General features: G+C 32.0%; 2 protein-coding genes and 1 long non-coding RNA gene across 3 annotated transcripts in view; 1 reads left to right on the top strand and 2 right to left on the bottom strand.

Moving 5' to 3' along the window:
* LOC149484549 (uncharacterized) overlaps positions 1-23,520 on the bottom strand; it is a 163,123-nt gene that overhangs the window by 58,368 nt on the left and 81,235 nt on the right. The window lies entirely within an intron of this gene.
* On the top strand, positions 12,369-17,838 carry CaMKII (Calcium/calmodulin-dependent protein kinase II). The gene is made up of 2 exons (XM_089700733.1): positions 12,369-12,500; positions 13,354-17,838. Exon 2 carries the CDS (start codon positions 13,431-13,433, stop codon positions 14,961-14,963), a length of 1,533 nt encoding a protein of 510 aa, XP_089556859.1. The 5' UTR covers positions 12,369-12,500; positions 13,354-13,430; the 3' UTR covers positions 14,964-17,838.
* Positions 18,217-23,520, bottom strand: part of LOC149484550 (uncharacterized) — a 46,015-nt gene continuing 40,711 nt past the window's right edge. The window contains exon 2 of the mRNA XM_089700740.1: positions 18,217-19,437. Within this exon, the coding sequence (XP_089556866.1) occupies positions 18,261-19,217 (957 nt within the window). The 5' untranslated portion in view covers positions 19,218-19,437 and the 3' untranslated portion in view covers positions 18,217-18,260. The remainder of the gene's footprint in view (positions 19,438-23,520) is intronic.

The following is a 23,520-nucleotide window of genomic DNA, read 5'->3' as shown; positions in this document are numbered from 1 at the left end:
TTAGGTGAAAAATTCAAAAAACCAAGTTTTTGGTTTTTTATTTTTATCTACTTCAAAATTTATTATTTTTCTACGAAATTTGGTGGAAACTTACTTTATTATGTCCCAAATACACTGTAATTTATTTGATTGAAAATATTTATTTTTTCGCCTTATTTTGAATGAATACCAAAAAAACAACCTAATTTTCAATCGAAAAGTCACCCGTCAAAATATCAGCTTTTTTCAAAAACTTGGAAAGCCTTTTATTCATTGAAATCTCTACTTTCATATGGTGTAAAAAAAATTAAACACCACCATTGTAAATGTTCTCAGGAAATGCATACAAACAGTGTGAAAATGAGCTTTTACTAAATCAGGCACACTTCTCGAACTCTATATCTTCCCTTGTTATAGTTTCCATATAGTTTCCACCAAATTTCGAAGAAAAAAAATAAATTTTGAAGTAGATAAAAATAAAAAACCAAAAACTTGGTTTTTTGAATTTTTCACCTAAATTTTGAGGTTATGTGAAAAAATTGTAAATACAAAAGTTGTAGATCTTTTTATTACCTACAACTTTGCCATTGAACTTTTTTCCGTAGGACTTGTAGTTTTGTCGGAAATCAAGAGAAACCATTTTTTTCTCTTAAAAGCTCCCCCCTCCTACTTCCCGAACTCGGATTGACCGTAATTTATTTTTCCTTTTATTTTCATCATATTCCCCTCCTTTTCTAATGGGTTTCATCCGACTGCGATTTTTTTGCACTTTTTATTATTTTTAAAGGGATCTACCCCAGTCTATACGTACGTGTACTTTGTACACAATTACTGGAGGTTTTCTTCAGTAAACGCTGAAAGGCAGCATCAAAAGATACCTATATATTGTTCCATTTCATTTCACAACAAAATACGACGGAGCGGAACTATTGAACTTCTTTATTATCATTCCAACTTCAAAGAACTGTGTCACATGCGAAATTAATTTCATGATAGCTCTACATTCGGCCGTTACTTCAGTTTAGTATTAATCAATATGCCGTAGGGACATCCACGGCGTCATACTGTCTGCTCCATCGCTCATCCCTATCTGCCAATTTATTTCTTTTCGTTTTTATAATCCATAAAAAGACCTTGGCTGAAATGATTAATTATTAATTGACTTTTCTATACGTATTGATGATTGATATTTTGAACTTTAGATTATAAATAGAAATATGTTGAATCCATACTAATATTATAAATGCGAAAGTAACTCTGTCTGTCTGTCTGTTACTCAATCACGCCTAAACTACTGAACCAATTTGCATGAAATTTTGTACGGAGATATTTTGATACCCGAAAAAGGACATAGGCTACTTTTTATTGCGAAATATGTACCACGGGCGAAGCCGGGGCGGACCTCTAGTATTTATATATTTCTAGCTAACTATCTAGATATGTTCAATAAATTATTAAACTTACTTGGTTTCTAGTGATAATAATTATGGGCTGTTAAATGTTACTATGAGATTAACAATACATAATCATTGTTTAACAAATTTACTTCATCAATATCGTCCTTAACAATATCCCTCACGATTCGGATAATTTATTCTCTCGAGAAGCACCATAAAGTCGAAATTGAGATGGAACACCAAAACCAGTTAAGAAGCAATTTCGGTAGTCCTCGATCGACCCTCGCAATCTGACGTTTCATATTTCCCGTAGAAATTGTAATCACTTTACCCGTAGATCTGGTTATCCGAATTGTAAATGGCGTCTGAACCACGGCCGGTGAATATATACGGATTGACAAACCCACAAACTCGGTGTTTCCCCTTTGACCGTACCTACCTACGATACATGAGGTACCTCTCTGAATATATTATCACTCAAGTAATGTAATTATGTTAATTTCATGCTGTGATTGCGGCAATTTAGCGACATTGTTGAGAATTTTAAATACACGCAAACTGAAAGTATGTGGAAAGTATAGGCAACGCGCTACAGAGATAAGGCACGCACGACCTCTACCGCGAATTTCATCACGCCCAGCCACCCCCTCGTTTATCCCTTATTTACTTTAGAATAAAAACACAAAGCTCTTGTACTGAATTAAAATTTTTTATTTAAATACAAATAGGTAGGTTCTATCATGGAAAATCACGTTTATGATTTAGACTATATTATGAATGTAAGTTTATAATTTTTTAACTGAATAATCTTAGTTCATTTGTAGTAATGTCGACTTAACAAATTAAATTGTAATATCTTTTTTTTATATTAATAAATTATTTTAAGTAAATAACATATTTTATGTATGATAACTATTAACTACCTAGGTAATCACAATAATTGAATTTTATAAATGCAATTTTCCGCCTTTGATTTCTACCATAGACTGTGTAAAATACGAATATACCTACTACGAGCTTTCTCCCTATATTTTGCATTTAACATAGATCTCGTTCGAATGTAATCAAACTTATCTACGATGGCTTCTAAATCATTTCTATTTAGGTTTGCACGACTTATACGGGTTTCCTCATTTAATGACGCAGCATCTAATCCTTCTGAGCCAAGATTAATCCTGCACTACTTTGAAAATTATGGTCTAAGAGCCAAGAGCCGCTATTGCATGATAAAATATAAAAAAAAATATTATAACCGCCAAGGTCTAGTCAGAAAATAAATAACGAGATAATATCTAAGTACAATTATTATGTCTAGTAAAAATATCACAATTTTTTTTTTACATTTTCAGTAGGTAACTGTTGATCTAGAATATTAATAAAGAACTAGCCAGACGACAGGCTTCATTCGTGACTGCTTTACATTATAAAATAATAGCCTTTTCCCATACATTTCTATCGATTATTTATTAGATAATTACTTCATAAAGGTTACTACGTTACGTATTCTTTCGTTAAAACAATGTTAAAACGTTATAGATGTTTTTTTAACGAAATATTTAGATACATAGTAATATTTTATACTTGCTTTCTGAAGCGACATCGTTCGCATGAACTACACTTACTTCTTGTCGATTTTTATTCAAAATTGATGGAGTATCATACAAACTTCCCTTTTCGATACCCATATAATTCGTTTATTTGTTCGTGAACATGGGCGAATTCAAAAACATTATTTCTAAGTCCTACAATTTAAAACTACGCATGTGCAAAACTTCGTTTTTAAGCCCAGTAGTTAGCTGAGCGTCATTTTCCTCTTTATATATTTAGATGAATACCAATAAAACAACTAAAACACAAGATTATTAGGTGTAACTTGCACATTGAAGTAGTGGTTACTGGCTCTTCTGCCATTATAAGGAAAAACTCGTAATATGTGCTCGTCAGGAAATCGAGTTAGAAGATAGAAGTCACGTGGCTCCCGATACTTATATAAATGTGTAATTATGTCCTATTATTTACTTTATCTATTAGTCACTCCACACCTGAATACGAGATAGTTATTAAAATACGTAGTTTTATTTGCAACGTATAATGGGAAAGGCACAGTTTCCCGTTTTATTTATCATCCAAAATATGTCTAGACGGATTTGATATTCCAATGAATTATTTTCGCTTTTCCTGTGATTAAATGAATTATACATTAAACTACAATGAGTAGGTACTTATAATGATTATAGGCACGCATTTTCGCATGAGCCCTATCGACATTATAAAATAAATATTTGAATAAACGGTTTTTTACTGATATTTCAGTATTTAACAAAAAAACCTTAGTTACAATAGGTTATGTTAATATTATAAAGCATATTTCAATATTTAGACGTAGGTACCTAGTTCTTTTCTAATAATATTTGTAACAGTACTAAGAAAAATACTGTTTAATAATAATGAATGATATATTTTGGGCTGTTCTACATTGATCGCACCAGACTGTCGTAACGGCGAAAATAGAAGTAAGAAACATCAAAGAGAATCATCAATGAGTAATTTAATATCCATGCCTGTGAAAAATCGCTAAAATCGATATAGGTGTTGAAATTATCCATCAACAAAAATATCATACATCATTCTTAAATCTTAGAAGTGTGATCTCAGAGAAAATATCGTCGAGTGCTTATACATTCCTTACATTTCGTCTGTGAGATGAAAAACATGTTAGCGATTGAAATCGATTGGAAAACATTTTGTTTTATTTATTTACTCCATTTTTAATAAGTGTGAAAGCGAAGGCAAGAGGATCTGATACGAATCGAATAAATGCCACTGACATCCATTTTGTAATACCTAATAGGCTCACGTTTCCATGCGCCAATAACGCTCGGAAGAAATCTATTGGAATCTGCTCAAGTAAAAATAAAAGATGGGAGAGAATTCTCTTATCGTAGTATACAACAAATATTTTGTATAGAACAAAAACATTAATTTTTCTGGTTGCATTGGCATTATAAATAGTATAACGGAAATTATAATTTGGTTTAGAATGTTAATATGAAGAATATATTTTAGAACATAGATATAAGTATGATGAAAAGTGTAACTATCTAACACTAAAACTTAAACATTACGAATTGAAAGAAAATTAGGAGAAAGATTGTCCCCCAATATTTAACAAAAGTAAAATACATTTTGTAAGCAAAGGAAAAACCACTTTTCTGTTAGCTTCGCATAAGATAAAACCATATTTACTAGTTAACATAAAAAGAGGATTTTCCATGATGAAAACAAAGAGATGAATAATTCAAACTTAAATCTGTTAGGGCGTTCAGATAAGCTCCTTGAAATCCATGTCAACGAAACCTACTTACGTGTATTTCCCGAAGTAACAAACTAAAATAATGTACTTCTTATTCAAGAATAACACGGTATAAATCGGCTTTATACGTGTAAAAGATTACTAGAGGCCTAAATTCCTAACCTTTTCTATCACGTAACTAATCTCATTCCGTCCCTCTATACTTTTAAACATGAGCATGAATCCTATTAATATTATAAATGTGAAAGTTTGTATGGATGTTTGTTACTCTTTCACTCAAAAACTACTGAACCGATTACAATGAATTTTAGCACACATATAGAGGGTAACTTGGATTAACACATAGGATAGGTTTTATCCCGGAAATCCCACGGGAACGGGAACTATGCGGGTTTATCTTTGAAAATGCGGGCGAAGCCGCGGGCGGAAAGCTAGTATATAATATTTGTGTTGTACGTAGCAGATTTTTCTACAGGTTTTGAATTGGTTACAAAATATTTTGATGGCAAATCTAGGTTTTAAAGAGAAGAACTGCGTTCTTTTAAAATTCAAATTGGAATTAAAAAGGCTGATGATGAATTGGTGATAAAAATAATAATAGAAAAAATTGAATCACAATTTACACGTCCGCGTCGATTTGTACAGGAAAGGCCAACTTAATTTAAATGAAGGAATCGGGATGCAATAATATTAATGGCTTACGAACAAACTAATTTAACTATGCAACGTTTTAGTTTGATTTATGAATACCTAATAGACCGGGAGATACTGACACAAAATTTCGAGTCATTTGTAACAGGATGGCGGTTCTACAGGGTTCTTAGTACGCAATGACAAAAAGAAAAATGATGGTGTGAACGCTGGTACCGGCGGCTAAGTCGCGTGGGCGTTAGTCGAACTCGTCGGAAAATAGCGATAGTCAAACGATTTGTAACAGTATGGCACTTATTTTTCCTGTAAGTTTGAGGATCAACGAATATAAATACAAAATTTCAAAGATCTAGGTGTTGGAAATCTTCACTTATATAAATTAATAATAAATTTATTTTTCAAGTATGACAGCACTTTTTCCCCCTACTAGAAGTATGGCAAATATAATAATGGTCACATTTTATCAAATACTCTCCAAAAAGGCAAATGCAATACTGGTACAAAAAGATAGGCGAAATAAAAAAAAATTGCAGATTTTCGGTGGTATGGCGACCATTTGGAATTGTCCGAAAAGTATGGCATGGCGATTTTCGTAAATGGCTGCACGACGATGGTTACCTGTGCAAAAGTTAGCTTGGTACAAATGGTTGAATAATTGTTTTTTTTAAATCAACACATTCGCGTCGGTATGGCGGGCTGTAAGTCATACCGGAAAAGTATGGCATGACACTACCGTCTACTTCTTTTTTATGGGCTATCGGTAAATTCTAAAATTTTTGTGTTACAAATCGTTTGACTTTCGCTATTTTTCCGACGAGTTCGACTAACGCCCACGCGACTAACCCACCGGTACCAGCGTTCACACCATCATTTTTCTTTTTGTCATTGCGTACTAAGACCCCTGTAGAACCGCCATCCTGTTACAAATGACTCGAAATTTTGTGTCAGTATCTCCCGGTCTATAAGTAGTTACCTGCATAACTATTAAGATAACAATTTCATCTGCAATTGGCATCAATTAGGCAAATGTCTGAATGGCGCCATTAAATTGCCTTGTTGGGACATTAATCACGAATTAAAGTAAATACAGGCGCTCGTTAACAGTTTACCACGATATTATAATATGTATCTGTATTTACGTGATTCGACACATAATCAACGGATGGTTTACCTTCAGACGTAGTTTCTTTTAATATGAATGTACTTAATCTAGGACAAGTCACAAGTATATTGCATTCACACACGTGTTTCAATGAAAATCAGCTGTAAGTGCAGTGTGCAAGGATTGCGTGTAACCAGACACTGCGGTGTCCGGTGACAACCAGCCTCCATTCTCATACAAATCTAGAATAAAATATCTACGTAAATGCAACTGCTAAGTATCAAATTATAATATGTGTATACAGTAACACTGCACTTGCAATTACTTGCGAAATTTGTACCTGACTAATGATGGCCAAATCCAAGAAAACAGACATAAAGAAACGAACAAACGATTGCGGAACCGGATAAAAACGGTAATAAGAATAATAATTTACCAAATTACTGTCTACCGATGTCTTAATCTAAGGTTTTAAAGGAAAAAGCGGACTAAAAGGATCGACACTTAAATAAGATAAGAACCCCAGTAAGAATAATAAGACACATTTCGGTTGTTCATTGCCTACTTTTTAGATGTAATAGAGATGAGATTTACTGGAAAACTCGACGAAAGAGATGGAAATTAAGCGACTGGCATTCCTACAAACCGGATGAAATCCAACAGCATTTTATAGGCGACTGCTGACTGAGCACCGAGCTTCGAATACTTTTGCAAACTACAATTTTATTGAAAAATATGTACTTAGTTGCTTCGACAGAATGATGTTAATTTTAATGATTTCCTTATAATAAATAAGAATAGTACTTAATATGTGTTACATTAAAATAAGGAAACAAAATTTTCAGTATACCTAAGTAACTGAATATTCGCAGAATCAAAGATTCGAAATATGTAGGTCAAAGTGCTTATTATTGCAGAGCAAAAAAATAAAGTTTAATACGCTGTCTCCTTTGTTACATATTTTTTTTACAAAATATGCTGTTTCAATTGGTATTTAAATAAAAGGTTTAAAAAAATGGCAAAAATAATAATTTATACAAACATGAAATAAAAATTTGAACTACCTACATAAATGGCCCATTACGAGTATGATACCCCAATTAAATATAATGTAAAATCCTATTTATACGTTAAGTATAAATAAAACACAACAGCAATCTCGATTCAGTGGGAGGATAATCTCAGTTACTATGTTGTTCAGGATTTGCATTTATATTGGCCTAGTCATGCCAACCATCCGCTTGTATCATCTTCAACTTGTAACTAGTTAAGGGAAAATAACGAAATATTTTCCTTAACTATTCAAGCGTGTTCACTAGTTCACAAGAGATTATCGTTCGGATATAGGTAGGGACCTTTTGAATGCGCATGTTTGTTACTAGGCGTATGCCCGATAGGGTTAGCCGGGAGTAGGTAGACCAAAAAGGATATTTTTTTAAGCAACAGTAAATGTCGATGAACTCTGAGCTTTTAAAAAATGTACATGTATTAAACGGCATTTTTTTAATTTTTAATTGAATATTAAGTCAGTTCCAAAAACATACATCATTTTTTAACAAATAAATAAACACCTATCGTAAAAAAATAATGGAACATATTTCAATAAAAGGAGTTATTATATAATTTTAATACAATACAATACACATACATGTTTGCGATATATACCCGCCTATGTTAAAATTTGTATTAATAAAGACTAACAGTTATTTCAGTATACCTGAATACAATCGGACTTGATTTTATCTCACAATATTACTGTTCGTCCCCACAATAAAATTACAACTTGATTATGGGGTGCTCATGTACCTTCGAAACATACGTATACGATATCGCGTCAATGAATAAATGTGACCTGAAAATATGTCACATATTCAATTTAGGAGGGTGGCTAGGTACACAATATACATATCCCATCCCTTACGGGTGCTCGAAATATGTCACTCGTGGTGATGACGTCAATATAAACTCTCACCAATATCACGTGGCTTCCGCACGCTTTGAGCTTCAAGTGTATTTACGCACACTGCCACAGGTCGCCATCGCTACAGCATCCGTTATCCAAATGGCGTCAGAGACGGCTACGAATGACCCATTTTCAGAGAAATTAAACACAATACAATTGGACTTTTCACCGATTCATACTTTGAACAGCTTTGATTTTAACCTTACAAATGTTTCAACGCCCACACAGAATGCTTATTCGTCTAAAAAGTAGAATTTCTTTTTGAGCAAACACTGGAACACGACGGCCGACAGACTATGTACATATCAAAGGTCGAGTCGCAAAAAATATGTTGGCTTTTTTAATGAAACCACAACAATACGTTAGTATTTTTTATAATGAAATATAATATTTTACTTTTTAGTAAACGTTTACAAATTTTACAATAGAGTTGATAAAAAACTAATAGCTAGTCTACAATGTAACTTATTCTTATAAAAGCCCAAATGGAGGGTATTGGAAATTTTGCGAAAAATGTGACGGTTATGTTCAAACAAGAAATTTCAGATGTCTATGTTGTTACGGTACGTATTTCTTATTGTATTTAGGCTTTTACATTTGATATATATCACAGCCTTTTTTTTATAATTAAAATATTAGATATTCATTAAGTTAATGGTGACATTATATTAAATACATATTACTTTTTCGTTACCTTTTTTAACAACTTTACAAATGCAAGAATAGGTTTATATTCTACATTAGACAATTTATAGATTAGCCCTATCTGAAATTATATTTAAAATCAATTTACGTACTGAGAATGCTTAACTTAATAGCGAAAATGGTAAAACTAGGTAATCATCGCATAAGTTTGTTCATACATAATATTATACAAAATATTTTCTTGCAGGCCGTTGCTTTGCATTATTATAGAAGTAAACTTACCAAGTATGTCCACATTACAAGGCGGCGCCGCGTTTCATCTCCCGCCAATTTGAAATAATCACCGAACACAGAACGCATTACACGGATAACGAAGCAGTCCGCGATCGATATACTCGTTCACTACGCAGCCGAGCGGACGCAGCAAACAGAACACAGTGGATCTGACGCTCTACCACACATATTACTCTCAAGTTATTAATTTACAAGCACGTCCACTCATGAGAAAAGCAACTTGAGACGACCGCAACGTTCGAAACCTTAATACTTCCCTTCGCTGCAAATATAAGGTGACAGAAACGTCGATGGACCCGATCGAATACCTTCGCGTTATTTCGCATTACTTTGCCGCTGCCCTCGAATCACACCACTGCGATCACTGGGTGAAATATTTAAATTAATCGACTCGAAATTTGATGAGAAACTCGTCATGAATCGTCCAAGATAAAGGAATAACTTTTAAACGCGTCAACCTAGTACCTATATAAAAATAAATATGAACAATGTGGGGACAGGAACAGGAGTCGCGTAATAATAAAAGAGCTCGCGTGGGGATAGTACGGAGGGTGCATTGTGCACCGGCAAATTTCGGAAGGGCCCGCTCTTCGAGCCCTTGTTCGGTCCCCCTACACTTGCGCAAGATGCCAACCAGTTCTGATTTTCGTGAATATAACCGGGGATTTAACCGTTTACAAAGCCCCTTTCATCCTCCTTACCGTTATAAAATAATGGATTTTTGACAGTTTACAATCCCATAAAAAATACACTACGTTTTAGTTTATATATTTTGAGCATCAATGTCTGTAATTATTTAATTAAGTTAACAGATAAGTTTGATGAGCAAATCAAAATATGTATAAGTATTGTTAAGCAATAGTCGCTTAGTGGTCTAAATATAAATTTGAAGTACATTATTCCTTTCGATAATTGATACGTTTGAGGCATAATAAATCAAAATCTAATAATAAGAATAGATGTTATGTAACAGATCATTATTTTGGGGTAATAGAATATGTCACCTCATAAATCTTACTTAGTTAGAAATCTACATTGGTACGTTATATTTAGTGAGTAAGATGGTTGTTATTCTTTCACGTAAAAACCACTGAACCGATTACAATGAAATTTGGTATGTACCTAGGTAGCTGAAGGCCCAGAATAAGACAGGTTACTTTTTATCCCGGAAATCTCACAGGAACGGGAATGCGGGTTTTTCTTTGAAAGCGCGGGCGAAGTCGCGGTTGGAATTATTAGTTTTTAATATTAACAAATAATTTTAATAAGATAAAATAGAATAGATAATTTAAAACCGGGCAAAGTCGGAGCGGTTAACTAATTATAGGTAACATGGCGACTGTTGATTGCTGTCGATCACAATTCATACAACTATAACAAGAATAAACCAATAGATTAAAAAGAAATACGGTTATATTTTTTATGATAATATCTAATACCTATCTACTTATAAAATTCTTGTGTCGCGGTGTTAAAACCTTCCGAAACGGCTCGACCGATTCTCTTCTAGTATACGTAGCTATAACGTTTCAAACTCAAACTCAAACATTTATTTATTCAACTAGAATCTCTGGAATCCAATGAGTACACACCTGTGTAAACTCTAATACTTATAAAGCTTATATCTTTATCACTAATAATAATAAAGTCGAATAAAATTCGTTTACAATGCTATATTTGAATGGTAGTTATGTCGTTCATGTAATAAACGGTTCAGTTCATAATAAACTAGATGTGTTCCCCGGCATCACCCGTAAATAAACCCTCGGGCAAACACTGAAATGAAATAAATTTATTTTGTTCAGTATAAGTTGACACATGATTTACAATTAAGTTCATTCTAAATTTCAAGCAGATCTACGGATAAAGTTTCGCATTTATAATAGGTATTAGTGTGGATATCAAATTAAAGACGTCACGCTTAGACCCCATTAGAATTTTCTTAACCAACTGCGCCAGGAGAGTTGTTTAAAAATATCTAATTTAAAATCAAAAGTCAACAAAATAATAAAATTACATATATTGAGAATTAACACGAATAAAATGTCCATCATCGTTTATAAATAAATAAACAAGGGTTCATTTTTATTCTGACGACAGGAATACACACATCCAATTAATGTTCAAAATTCAAATTAAATTGAAAAAAATATATAATAAATAAATACATTACAATATGTTTATGAATTGATCAGATGCATATCTGCCTATTCATCTTAAAAAAATCCAACATACCGGAGCTGCTGTTTAATTCCCAAATCGTGGTGTCAAAATAAAAAACTATTTAGGGATTTTTTTTTCACAAAATAAATCCCTACATAACTAATAAGCAATATATTCAGAATTCCGATTTATACGTGTGTCGAATCGATTTACATTTAATTCAAGCCTACTTTTAGATTAAAATGAGAGTATAAAAAAATAAAACAATTCAAAAACTCATTACAACTAGGTAATTAAGTTATCTTCGTCAACTAAGTATAAGGATAATTAACCACTTGAAAATGAAAATTATCCATGCATAAATAATTATTAAAAATAGACACTAAGTAGGTAGGTACATTTTCTATGTTAATAAATTTACGATACGATATCAACATTAACAATTATATTTGAACACGTTTAAAATAAACCCAAGTTAAATTATAGTACATACTTTATTAGACAATTTGCGAAGAAAACAAAAGGATAGACAGAGATAACATTACACAAGCTAACTAATTTGACTATTAATACTAATAATATTCATTTAAAAAGAGCCCACAAGATGGCATTACTATCGAGTCCGTATTCTCTTTGGTATACGCTGCGCTACTGTATCGATTTTAGGTTGACTTCTCAGTGTGAACATACGTAAAAATTCAGATGTTAAAAACGTAAATACGCTTGTTTCAGGTATCAATTGTCGCTAGCAAGATTTTTTTCTAACTACAATGTTGAATATCGAACCGACAAATATTTTTTTACACGCGAAATCACTTTTAAACGAATTATAGTTAAAATCGTTTTCAAGGATCATCGCTCTGGCAACTCATAATGTCTATGAGTTTGACCCCGAAGCTCGTGTCCGGAGCAGAAGGAGAGTGTGGTGTAGGGCTAGGCCCTTAGTTTTCTATCTCCACTACGTTAATATTGTGTAAAATGGGCACATAATAGGTAAATAATTTTACCAATAACCGAATATATCGTAAACAAATTCCTCAAATATATATCGGTAGACTTTGTTCTCATTATTAAAAATACTTCGGGAGCTCGTACGAGTTACTATTGCTAAGAATATCGTTTAAAGTTGCGCACTGATCATATTATTTCTATGATTTTTAAATATTGATAATATTGTTTATAGTATGGTATAAGATATTGGATTTACATTTTTAAACCTGTAAAATAAAACGCGTTAATATGGAAATATGTCCTCGGAATTTTGGTGAATGTGTTGAGACAATGGTGTATCGATTATTTTGCGCTAACGAAATGTCATCCCAGTGCCGTAGTGTTAATATTAGAAGTCTATGTTTGTGATCGTGATAACTTTTGCCTAGGCATCAGTGTATTTTAATTTCGGGTTTGCAGTCTTGTTCATATCTGTGACTAAATTAATGATAGTGTCGGCAACGCATACTTTTATTGATTAAGATTACAAAACCCTAAAGGAATTCTTACAAAAAATGGTTTATTAGCATATTTCATCGCGTTATTTCATTGAAAAATAGGTAGTGATGTTAAAATGTGGAATATGTGGTAAAACTTTAATAAATGAATTAAATAAAACTTACCGTTTCTTAAATTAAGTAATGATAAAAAATTCAATTACCTATCATGAAGATCTACTAGACGGCCAAAATATTTCAGTTTCATCAATTTAAACTGTAACATGGATTTAATACTATAAAGCTCAGGAATTTTATTCTATTCAGAAGTTGTTGTAATTTATAAATACCTATTTTACACTTTATTGTTGTTTCAATCGCAAAATGTAATTTAACGTATTGATTGTTTTTTGTTACAGTTACCAGTGAAACGCGAAGTGTGTGCTCAAGATAATTATAAGTGATTATTAAAAGCAGGTAAAGTATAGTAGCAAAAATGGCCAATCCAAATCGCGAAAACGTTAGCACTCGTTTTTCGGACAATTATGAACTGAAAGAAGAATTAGGCAAAGGTGCTTTTTCTATCGTACGTCGAGCTGTTCAAAAATCCACAGGACATGAATTTGCAGCCAAAATTATCAACACTAAAAAGCTATCTGCGAGAGATTTCCAGAAATTGGAAAGAGAGGCACGAATTTGTCGAAAACTTCAACATCCTAACATCGTAAGGCTTCATGACTCTATTCAAGAAGAACATTTCCATTACCTCGTATTTGATCTTGTGACCGGAGGAGAATTGTTTGAAGATATCGTAGCACGAGAATTTTATTCAGAAGCTGATGCCTCTCACTGCATTCAGCAGATATTAGAATCTGTACATCATTGCCACCATAATGGTGTAGTACACCGGGATTTAAAACCTGAAAACCTGTTATTGGCTAGTAAGGCAAAAGGTGCTGCTGTAAAATTAGCTGATTTCGGATTGGCTATTGAAGTACAAGGCGATCAGCAGGCATGGTTCGGCTTTGCGGGTACTCCGGGGTATCTATCTCCAGAAGTTCTTAAAAAAGAACCATACGGTAAACCGGTGGATATATGGGCTTGTGGAGTTATCTTGTATATCTTGCTTGTTGGATATCCTCCATTTTGGGATGAAGATCAACACCGATTATATGGACAAATCAAGGCTGGTGCTTACGATTATCCGTCACCAGAATGGGACACAGTAACGCCCGAAGCTAAAAGTCTTATCAACCAAATGTTGACTGTTAACCCAAGCAAGAGAATTACTGCTTCGGAAGCCCTAAAGCACCCATGGATCTGCCACCGTGAGCGTGTTGCATCAGTTATGCACAGGCAAGAAACTGTGGACTGCTTGAAGAAGTTCAATGCCCGTCGCAAACTTAAGGGGGCAATATTAACAACTATGCTTGCAACTCGTAATTTCTCGGGAAAATCCATGGTAAACAAGAAGGGAGATGGATCACAAGTAAAAGAATCAACTGATAGCAGCACTACCCTAGAAGATGATGATCTAGACAAAGACAAAAAAGGTGTTGATAGGGCATGCACTGTTATATCCAAAGAACAAGATGAGGATGGTCTGACAAAAGCCGATTCATTTGGAAAAGCTCGTGGTGACAGCAATGCTTCAATGCGCCGTGCGGAAGTAATCAAAGCTACAGAAATACTTTTAGATGCTATAAATAACGGGGACTACGATACATACTCCAAACTCTGTGATCCACACGTGACTTCGTTTGATCCAGATTCACTTGGTAACTTAATAGAGGGTGTTGAATTCCATAAATTCTTTATTGATAACACTCCCACGAATATTAAAACTAACACTACTATCCTTAACCCGAGAGTACATCTTCTGGGAGAGGATGTCGCTATTATTGCGTATATTTGTGTTACACAGAGCGTAGATTCCGAAGGTAGACGTGCTACTTACCAACATCAGGAAACTCGTATTTGGCACAAACGCTACAACAAATGGACTGCCGTTCATTTCCATCGCTCCTAACTAGTCCCCTCCAAAAACCACTCCATCCTGCCAGAGGAAGATAATGGTAAAAGAAAGTTAGCTATATGCAATGGAGATGTAATTCCTACCATCGTTACTTTTCACGAGTAAAACGAAAAATTGTGTCATTAAAACCTTGTGGCGGAGTGATATAGTCGTTTGAAAAATATCCATTCTGCTATAAAATTACACGAATTTTATTAGAATTCTTATTAATCTCAAGGAATTAAGTTAATTACATATTATAGATAATTAATGTCTTAAATCAATGTAAGCAGTTCAGATGCTATTTCCTACTTTATAATCAAATTCCAATGTTATAATGTGGCTATAATGTGACACTGATCAAATATCCAATGCTTAATGCTAGATTTTAGTGAGTGTTATGAAGTTGTGATCTCAGCCACAATCGAAAATGTCAACGAATAAAGAAATAATGGTAAAAGTAAGATTCTACAAAAATCTCAGAAGAAATACCAGATCTGATAAATGTAAACCATAAGTAAACCCACCCAAACAAATCAGACATTTTAAAGGTTTAGAATTATTAGCACATTTCTCTATAAGTCTCTCTACATTTTTAACTATGAATGTTTTGTCGTGCTTAAAATGGTGTTCTATTTGTTATTGAATACCTAGTTAGTAATATTTAAGTAATAAAAAATGCAGTTATTGGCACTACCAATCAGCACTGATGTACCTAACTTGTGGTAGTTATATGTGTACTATATTTTAAATATTAATGTACAATTGTATAACTTTCTTTCAAAAACCTAGTATGTAAAAGCTGGTGTGCATTCATGGTCATTATCTTTTTAAGTGATTATATCAATTTGTCAATTTTAGATTTAAATACCGCTTTGCTTGAAATTCTGTACAATTTGTCGTTTTATATTGATGTTGTTAATTATTATTATAATCACCTTTCATTGCAACCTTTTTATGATTGTTTATATATTTTATTAAAATTTAACACCTAGCTTATAGGTAGTATAAAACTTCATGGTGACAACTGTGCATGATACCAGACTGTATAAGGGACTTACAATTTATGAAATGGAGCTTGGAACGTGATATTAATATGTATGTTTTGTGATTGAAAATGCACAGTTTCACCTATGGAATATGCTATAAACCATAAGTCTGCAAAACTCACTTATTCCTAGAAAACTAAATTAGATATAAATAATATTTAAACACATTTCTACGGTTTTATAAAATAATTTAGTATAGTTAGTGAAACCTTCTTTATTAATGATTTTGACAAAAAAATTGGAATTGTAACTATAGTGCTACTTGCATTCTAGATAAACTTATGGTGATAATTTAATTGTATTCAGAGTATAGTTGTGCCATTACCATTGAATTTAGTGCCAATAACTGTAAACTAAAATGTATTCTAGTCTTTACTGTTACGCATATTTAGTATTTTTTTTTAAATTATACAAACATATTTACTTAAATATATATGTAAATAGAATTTAATTTGCACATTAGCCTGTTTGAGAGTGTTATCATTTTATTAGCTTTTCTCAATCATTATTGTTCTAATAATTTATGTTTCTTTTTTGTTATCTCATATAGTTAAGTTATGTTTCATTTTTTTATCATGTTTTCATGAACATTTTATTGTACATTTTACATTTGCTTGAGTGCTAACTTACTATGAAATATTTACTCTGATAAAGCACAGCTGATTATTTATTTTTTGCATCACAAATTGATTAGCTTATTTTAGGTTTAAAAATTAAAAATTATTAAAATTTCCAAAGAAAAATCTCAAAAATATAACTAATTGTTACTAGTATTACTTATTCCTGTTTTATGAAATTATCTGTATCACTAACTGAATGGTTAAATTGATATTTATTTGCTTTAAAATAGTTACCTATTTACAATTAAATATAACTTTCATATCTGTAAATTTGTTGAAAAATGTTTTATGATACTAACTACATAGGTGTAAATAAATATTTATCAAATGCAACTTACATGTGCAATAAATTAGTTAAATCTTGCAAATATTCTATTATACTAAAATATACATTGATACATACCTAGACAATCCTACTATTATTTAGGTCAAAAACAGAAAATGCACAAATGTGATTGTCCATCATGGCATATTGCTTATTTTTATCCACTACTTAAATTTATATAAATGTATATTTAGTCTATTCAAATAACATTCTACTCTAACAATTTTTAAAGTTGTCCTTCAATTGCTTCTCACTTTTTACAATTTGTGCACTTTCAGGCTTGACTCCTTTGGATTTAGAAGATATTTAAATGTAGTAGGTAATTTTCATCTATTGTTGTTAAGTTTTTATTATCATTTTATAAACTTTCCATCTTTTCGTGTATGATAATCAGCTTTTCACTTAAAAAATTGTTATATGAGAATTAATATTAAACATTTCTAAGCTGAAACATTGTAAGTGCCATGCCATCTTTGAAATTGTATTTATTTTGAAACTTTTGACCATTCAGCTAGAAATAGTATTGAGTGCTATTAAAACAGTATTGCTTGTGTATAATTATCAAGTTATGTTAAGTAATTTTATTGTACTTAAATATGGAAGCAGTGACAACTTATCTCAGCTTTATCCAGCACTTTGCCTAGGTATGTTCAATTAGTTTCTTTTTAATGTTTAAGATTTAACCAAAGTGTTTCATTCTTATATGCACCTTTGAAATGATTTAAGATTTTACTAATTATAATCAAGGTGGCTAAGTTGTTGTAGCATAATTAAAAAATGTGAAAGTGTAGGTGTATTGAATATTTGTCAGTATATTTCTATTCAACATAATTTCTAAAACCTCTGCATTGCCGATTATAATGTAACATTCTCTAAAATAAAGTTCTTTTGATCTATTTGTGTTAATATTTTTAACCAACTGTATAATTTAAGTGTGTCATGACTACACATTTTATTCAATAAATTGCAATACTTTAAAGATCATAATATCACCGTCCATCTGTTATTAAAACATTACTTAATGTAAAATGGCATTTAATAAGGCCCTGCTTGTTATATCATTGGCAAAAAAAATCAATTTTTAACTTATTAAAAGTTACCCAATCACAATCCTTGTTCTACTAATAACACTAAATCAAGAGAAAATTCAAATTCACTGACTAAAAACTTACTTACTTACACTGACTAAAGACTACATACTTATTACTTACATAAGTTTTCACTACTATAATTACCTATTAATTACACTTATCTACTTCTAAAATAACACAACATTCTATTGATCAACAACTTTAATAAAATCCTTCATACCTTTAAATCATAATATGTTCAAATACTTCATTTTTTGGTGAACACTTTTACAGCCATCTTGAAAAACATTGAAATTTTTTAAAATATACTTGAATTTTTCTTCACTAATATCTCTTCCTCTTAGTTCATATTCAATACATTTCCTGAGAGTACTTTCATTTAAACTATCAAATTCTATGTATTCTATTACATTGTCGTCATTTTCACTGAAGCTCTTCATTTCTGATTTTGTCAAAGTTATACATTCAGACAAGAATTGTCCATTTGTTGTATCACAATTATAAACTAATATAATTGTTATATTTTTATTTAAATTTTCAGTCTTGGTGAGTAAATTTGATAACTTATCTTTAATTTTTGATGTATCATTGTTTTTAAGATCGTCAATTACAACAATAGAGTTTTGGCACAAAGTTAATCCCAACAGAAGGTCTGTTGTGAACACGTCCACAAAAGTTGGCATGGTATAATGATAAACATTGCTGAAGTTCATGATATCTTCTAAAATTAATGACACAGTTAATGTTTTTCCGACACCAGTCCCTCCATACAATATCAAAATTTTATTCTTATCATGACTTCTTAAAGTGTTAACAATTTTATATGAAGCAGTTGATTGTCCATAAAGTCTATTTGAAATTTTATTACTTATCCTTTCAATGTTTAGACTACTATGACATTTAAAATTTGCATTTATTTGATATAATACACATGATAACAGCAGTATTATTATTCCTGATACGTAAATATATTGCGTCCGTTTTCTGGAATTTGATTTAGTTTCACTCAGATGGACCACCAATTTTTTAAATGATGTAGATAGTCTCGGATTTGAATAAGTAACTAACTCTGTTGTATTTTCTTCTCTGTTCGGAGCAGGGTCATTATATGATATGTCCATTGCATTTACAGAATTTGAACTTAAATCTATATCCATTGGCTCACAACTTGTATTACAATCCATGTCGATAAAACTTGACTACACCTTTCTTGGTTGTAATCTTATCTCTCAAGTTCTTAAAAAGTTTCAGAAGTTTTAAAAGTGTTTCATTCTCCTTTCGATTGTAACAGTTACTTTATATAAATTCCACATATAACCTAAATACAAAATTCCAATGATGTCCAGTATTTATTAACTTATTATCGATTAAATAAGATTATGATTGAAATTTAAAATATTTTACCTATCTGAATTCTGAATTCAACGAACATTATTGTCAGTGTCATTTTGATGTATCAAATGTCATAATGTGTCAACTGTCAAGTGTCATCATATTTTTATTACTACAGATTATGTAAGTTATATAGAAAATAATAAATATTTGTTAATTTGCATTGCTGGGTGCGATGTAGTATGGAAGTGGAATTTAACTTCTCTTACATACACACAAATCGATTTATTATTATTCCAGACAACTAAAGTCCAGTCGCGGAGCAGGAAGAATTTCGTACATTAACCTGTTATTACCTGTCACTGTCACTCCCTTGTAAAAATAATGTGTCTTGCTCGCACAGGTGCAATGACCGCCGTCCTTAGGGATTGTAAACCTTTAACCTGAGAGCGTAAGGTTTGTGTTTGCTTGATTGGTGTCAGGTGTTTAATTATGATTTTGTGAATTCAAAATTTATAAGAATAAGGCCCAGTTTCATCAAGCTCTGTTAGTTAGTTTAACACGCTGTTAACTCTTTTAACGGGACATCAATGTAAGGGAGTGTCCCACCATGACCTAATCGAGGATTAGTTTCCTTAACACGGCATTATATTTAACCCGTGGCATAGAGGCTCTTTAAATTTTTAACAAGCGATTAGAAAAAATGATTTGAAGTTTTCTTGCTGTCAAGATGGACTCTGCATACTATTTTATTTTTGTAAATGAAGATGTGTTGGATGATTTCTATAATTTGGATTATATAGTGCGACCGCGACGGCCCAGAATTTATAAAGACGTCGTCATTGTTTCGAAGAATATGATGATGTTGATTTTAGTACAAGATTTCGTTTATCAAAACAATCGGTTTTGGAAGTATTGCAATTAATTGAAGATAAACTCGAATAACCGTCGGATCTGTAAGTAAAACTATCTCGTGAGGTAATATTTATATTTATGTGCATAAAAGGTTCCTTCCTACATACTGTATTATTTTCAATTAAACCATAATAATCCTGTGAGTCATGTCAAATCTAGTATTGAATACCAATAGGTACTTAAAATGTAAACTTCACCACTACTCAGGTAAGGCTCAGGCCTCCTCATGATTATGAAATGTACTTATCTTAATTTTAAATTCTGTTTTAGGAATCTATCAGTTTCACCTACAGACCAACTGCTTCCTGTAGTGCAGTGCAGTGATGGCTCAGTGGTGAAAAACATTGTGAGGAAACCGACATATCATAAGATAGCGTTGTGGATAATGACCTGATCCCTTACCGTGTTTAAGTTTAAGTTAGCACTACCAATCCCATGTCCCAGCAGTGAGAAAGTATATGGGCTGACGATGATGATGATCCTAATTTAATTTAAATGTGACATTGTTATAGAAATATGTAATTTTTCATGTTACCTAAATAAATAAAACTTGTGTTTTTATAAAACATTTTTATTGTACCCTTAGATTGTACCTATCAACATCATTCAATAAATAGGTTATACCAACTAGATACTAGGTTATTACAAACAAGAATTTACTATTAATTTACTTTAAATGTATCTTGCTGCTTTGTCTTTATTTTTCTTGTTTTAATTGCTCTTCTAGTATGAGATCTCTCGCACTTTCCTTCGGACTCCGAATTTTTTTTCGTAATTTCAACCAGATCCAGTTTACCTTCGACCAAGTGAAATTGAACCGCGATTTTTCTTCAACATTATTGTATTTATTCAACTCAAAATAAAATTAAAATAACACAAGAAAAATCACAACAAAACAATCTCCAAATAACATCAAACATTTGTAACCATGGTAACGACCAAATCGTTTGACATATAAACCAGCAAACGTAAAAGTTTCTACATGATTATTAAATTGTATACTGTGTTAGAACATTTCAATTTAGTCGAATTACCAAACATGACAGTTATTATACAACTAGAACAAATAGCCCCAACGTGCGAAACTACGGCATTGTCAACTATGACATTTTGTTTCGGGCGGTTTAAAATACGAATGAATGATTCGTGAGTCGCTCAGTTAATGGTCGATTTGATAATCGGCTGTTAGATTTCCTTCTTGGGACCTGTAGAGTTGACAACGATGTTAAAATACATGTTTAATTTGAAGCTTGATTAATAAATGTCTGATTTAGAAAATATTGGTGAAATTGGGTCTAAACCTCAAACTCTTTATGTCCAATCAAAATCCGCCTAAGTCGAAATCGTGTGTTAGACTAACGTATTTCTGTAATATTGTACATAGTAAATTATTTTTTGAAAAATAAGGTCATAAAGAAGTTTCACTTCTTATGTGTGTACATGCACACTTTTTTTATATGTATAATATATCGTGGTTATTGAAAAAGTTAAAATGTAACTAACTAATAAGTATTGTAAATGAATAAAGGACATTTATTTAATAAATTAGTAAAAAACATTTTCTCCTCCAAATATTTCATGTAAACTGAACTTCATTCAAAAATGTTTGTGACCACTGTCAGTAGGTAAAGAGATCATTTTACGAAATTCTTTCTGCTCCGCGACCGGACTTTAGTCTCGGAAGTCCGAGAGCTTATAATTTTAAAATTATTGTTAATTTGTGTACGTGAGGGTAGCTAAGTAGTAATTTAAATATAATTTACTTACCAAGGTTCTTATTCAAAATTTCAAATACATTTCTTTGCCCTATTGTTGTTTTATTGGATAGAATTTCAATTTACCTACACTTTCACTGGTTTTTTTTCATTACTGACAATAGGGATCTTAGATCATTAAGTAATGGATAACACTCGCAGGCGTTTCCCCTTTTGCTGAGGTATAAGATTATTCGAATCGAAAAATCTTATGCTTTCATAAAAACTACTTGCGTAATCGATTACAAACACTCTGCGTATTCGTAAAACATCGAAAGGACGTCTGCGAGTGCTCCGCTAAAAATGCCGTTTTGCACTGTCAAGTCTTGCAGAAGCAATTCAAACATGTCGAATATTAAAAAAGATGGAATAACCTTTAATTTGTGTATATTTTTTTATTTTTTAACGTACATTTCTAATTAAATGCAATTTCTAATAATCGTCGATGTATCGTTTAGCGATATGATTACCCCTACCATGAGTTGACATAGTTAAATCGTCTGACGTAACTACAATAGTAAACGTGAATAGTTCACGAGATTATTTTCCGTGAATGACGTATCTATCATCGAATAGCTGTTATAAACTATGACATATGTCAAAATTAGAACTCATGGTGCAAAAATTGTATGGTTACTACAGCGAGTGTATTATAGTTTACTATACGTTATCTACTGTAGTATACTATAATGCACCTCATGGTAGGCTTTTTAGTTCTAATACGGCACACTAGGGGGCGCTGTACCAAATTTCATACAAACCGCTTACTACAATCGCTAGCGAGTATCGTGTGCGTAAACTCATGGTAGACCTACTGACAAATAATCGAGTCATGTTTCGAGAGAGAAAGAGACGAGACTATCATGGAAAGAAAATATACAAATTTAATCTTTATCTACTTAGAGAGAAAGTTGAATTTAAAACGCGATAATGAACCGCATTCCTTACGAGACTATCTTTTAAAGAAATACAAATTTAATCTTTATGATCTAAGTTATAAAATTGAATTTAGAACGCGATATTGAACCACACTCCCCACGAGACAACTTGGAATGAAATACAAATTTAATCTTTATAAACTTAGGGATAGAGTTGAATTTAAAAACTCGTCACTTAAAAGGTCGTAAATTTTTACGACTTTCGTGACACAAATTATTTTTGTGAATGTGTGATTGTGTTTCAATAGTGTGAGTTGCCCTCCCCGCACCAAAATCAGCAGAAAGTTTAGTTAGAACATTTGCCAGCGTACTCCATCCATTACTTAATGATCTAAGATAGGGATGCATTCTCACGGAATATTTTTAGTCTCCTCCTGGAATTAAATCTAGGGCTCCCATTTTTTTTTAATCTCACGCATTATTCCACCATTATTCACTTCGTCAAAGAGGCAGTAATAATATCTTTATTAATTTCTCTGATTTCTCTTTAGTTTTTACTTCATAAAAGGTATTTTATTTTTTAGACTGTTTGTCTATGCCGTCCTTAC

This window comes from Colias philodice, chromosome 11 (genome assembly GCF_061535455.1).
Source record: "Colias philodice isolate Cphi_HAF_F1 chromosome 11, ilColPhil1 Martin Lab GWU primary, whole genome shotgun sequence".
Lineage (NCBI taxonomy): Eukaryota > Metazoa > Arthropoda > Insecta > Lepidoptera > Pieridae > Colias > Colias philodice.
The sequence above is the reverse complement of the archived record's forward strand: the minus strand, read 5'-3'. Positions and strand labels throughout refer to the sequence as shown.

Bases quoted from the DNA above. Each gene is read 5' to 3' on its own strand.
- CaMKII (XM_089700733.1), top strand. From the start codon at position 13,431: ATGGCCAATCCAAATCGCGAAAACGTTAGCACTCGTTTTTCGGACAAT.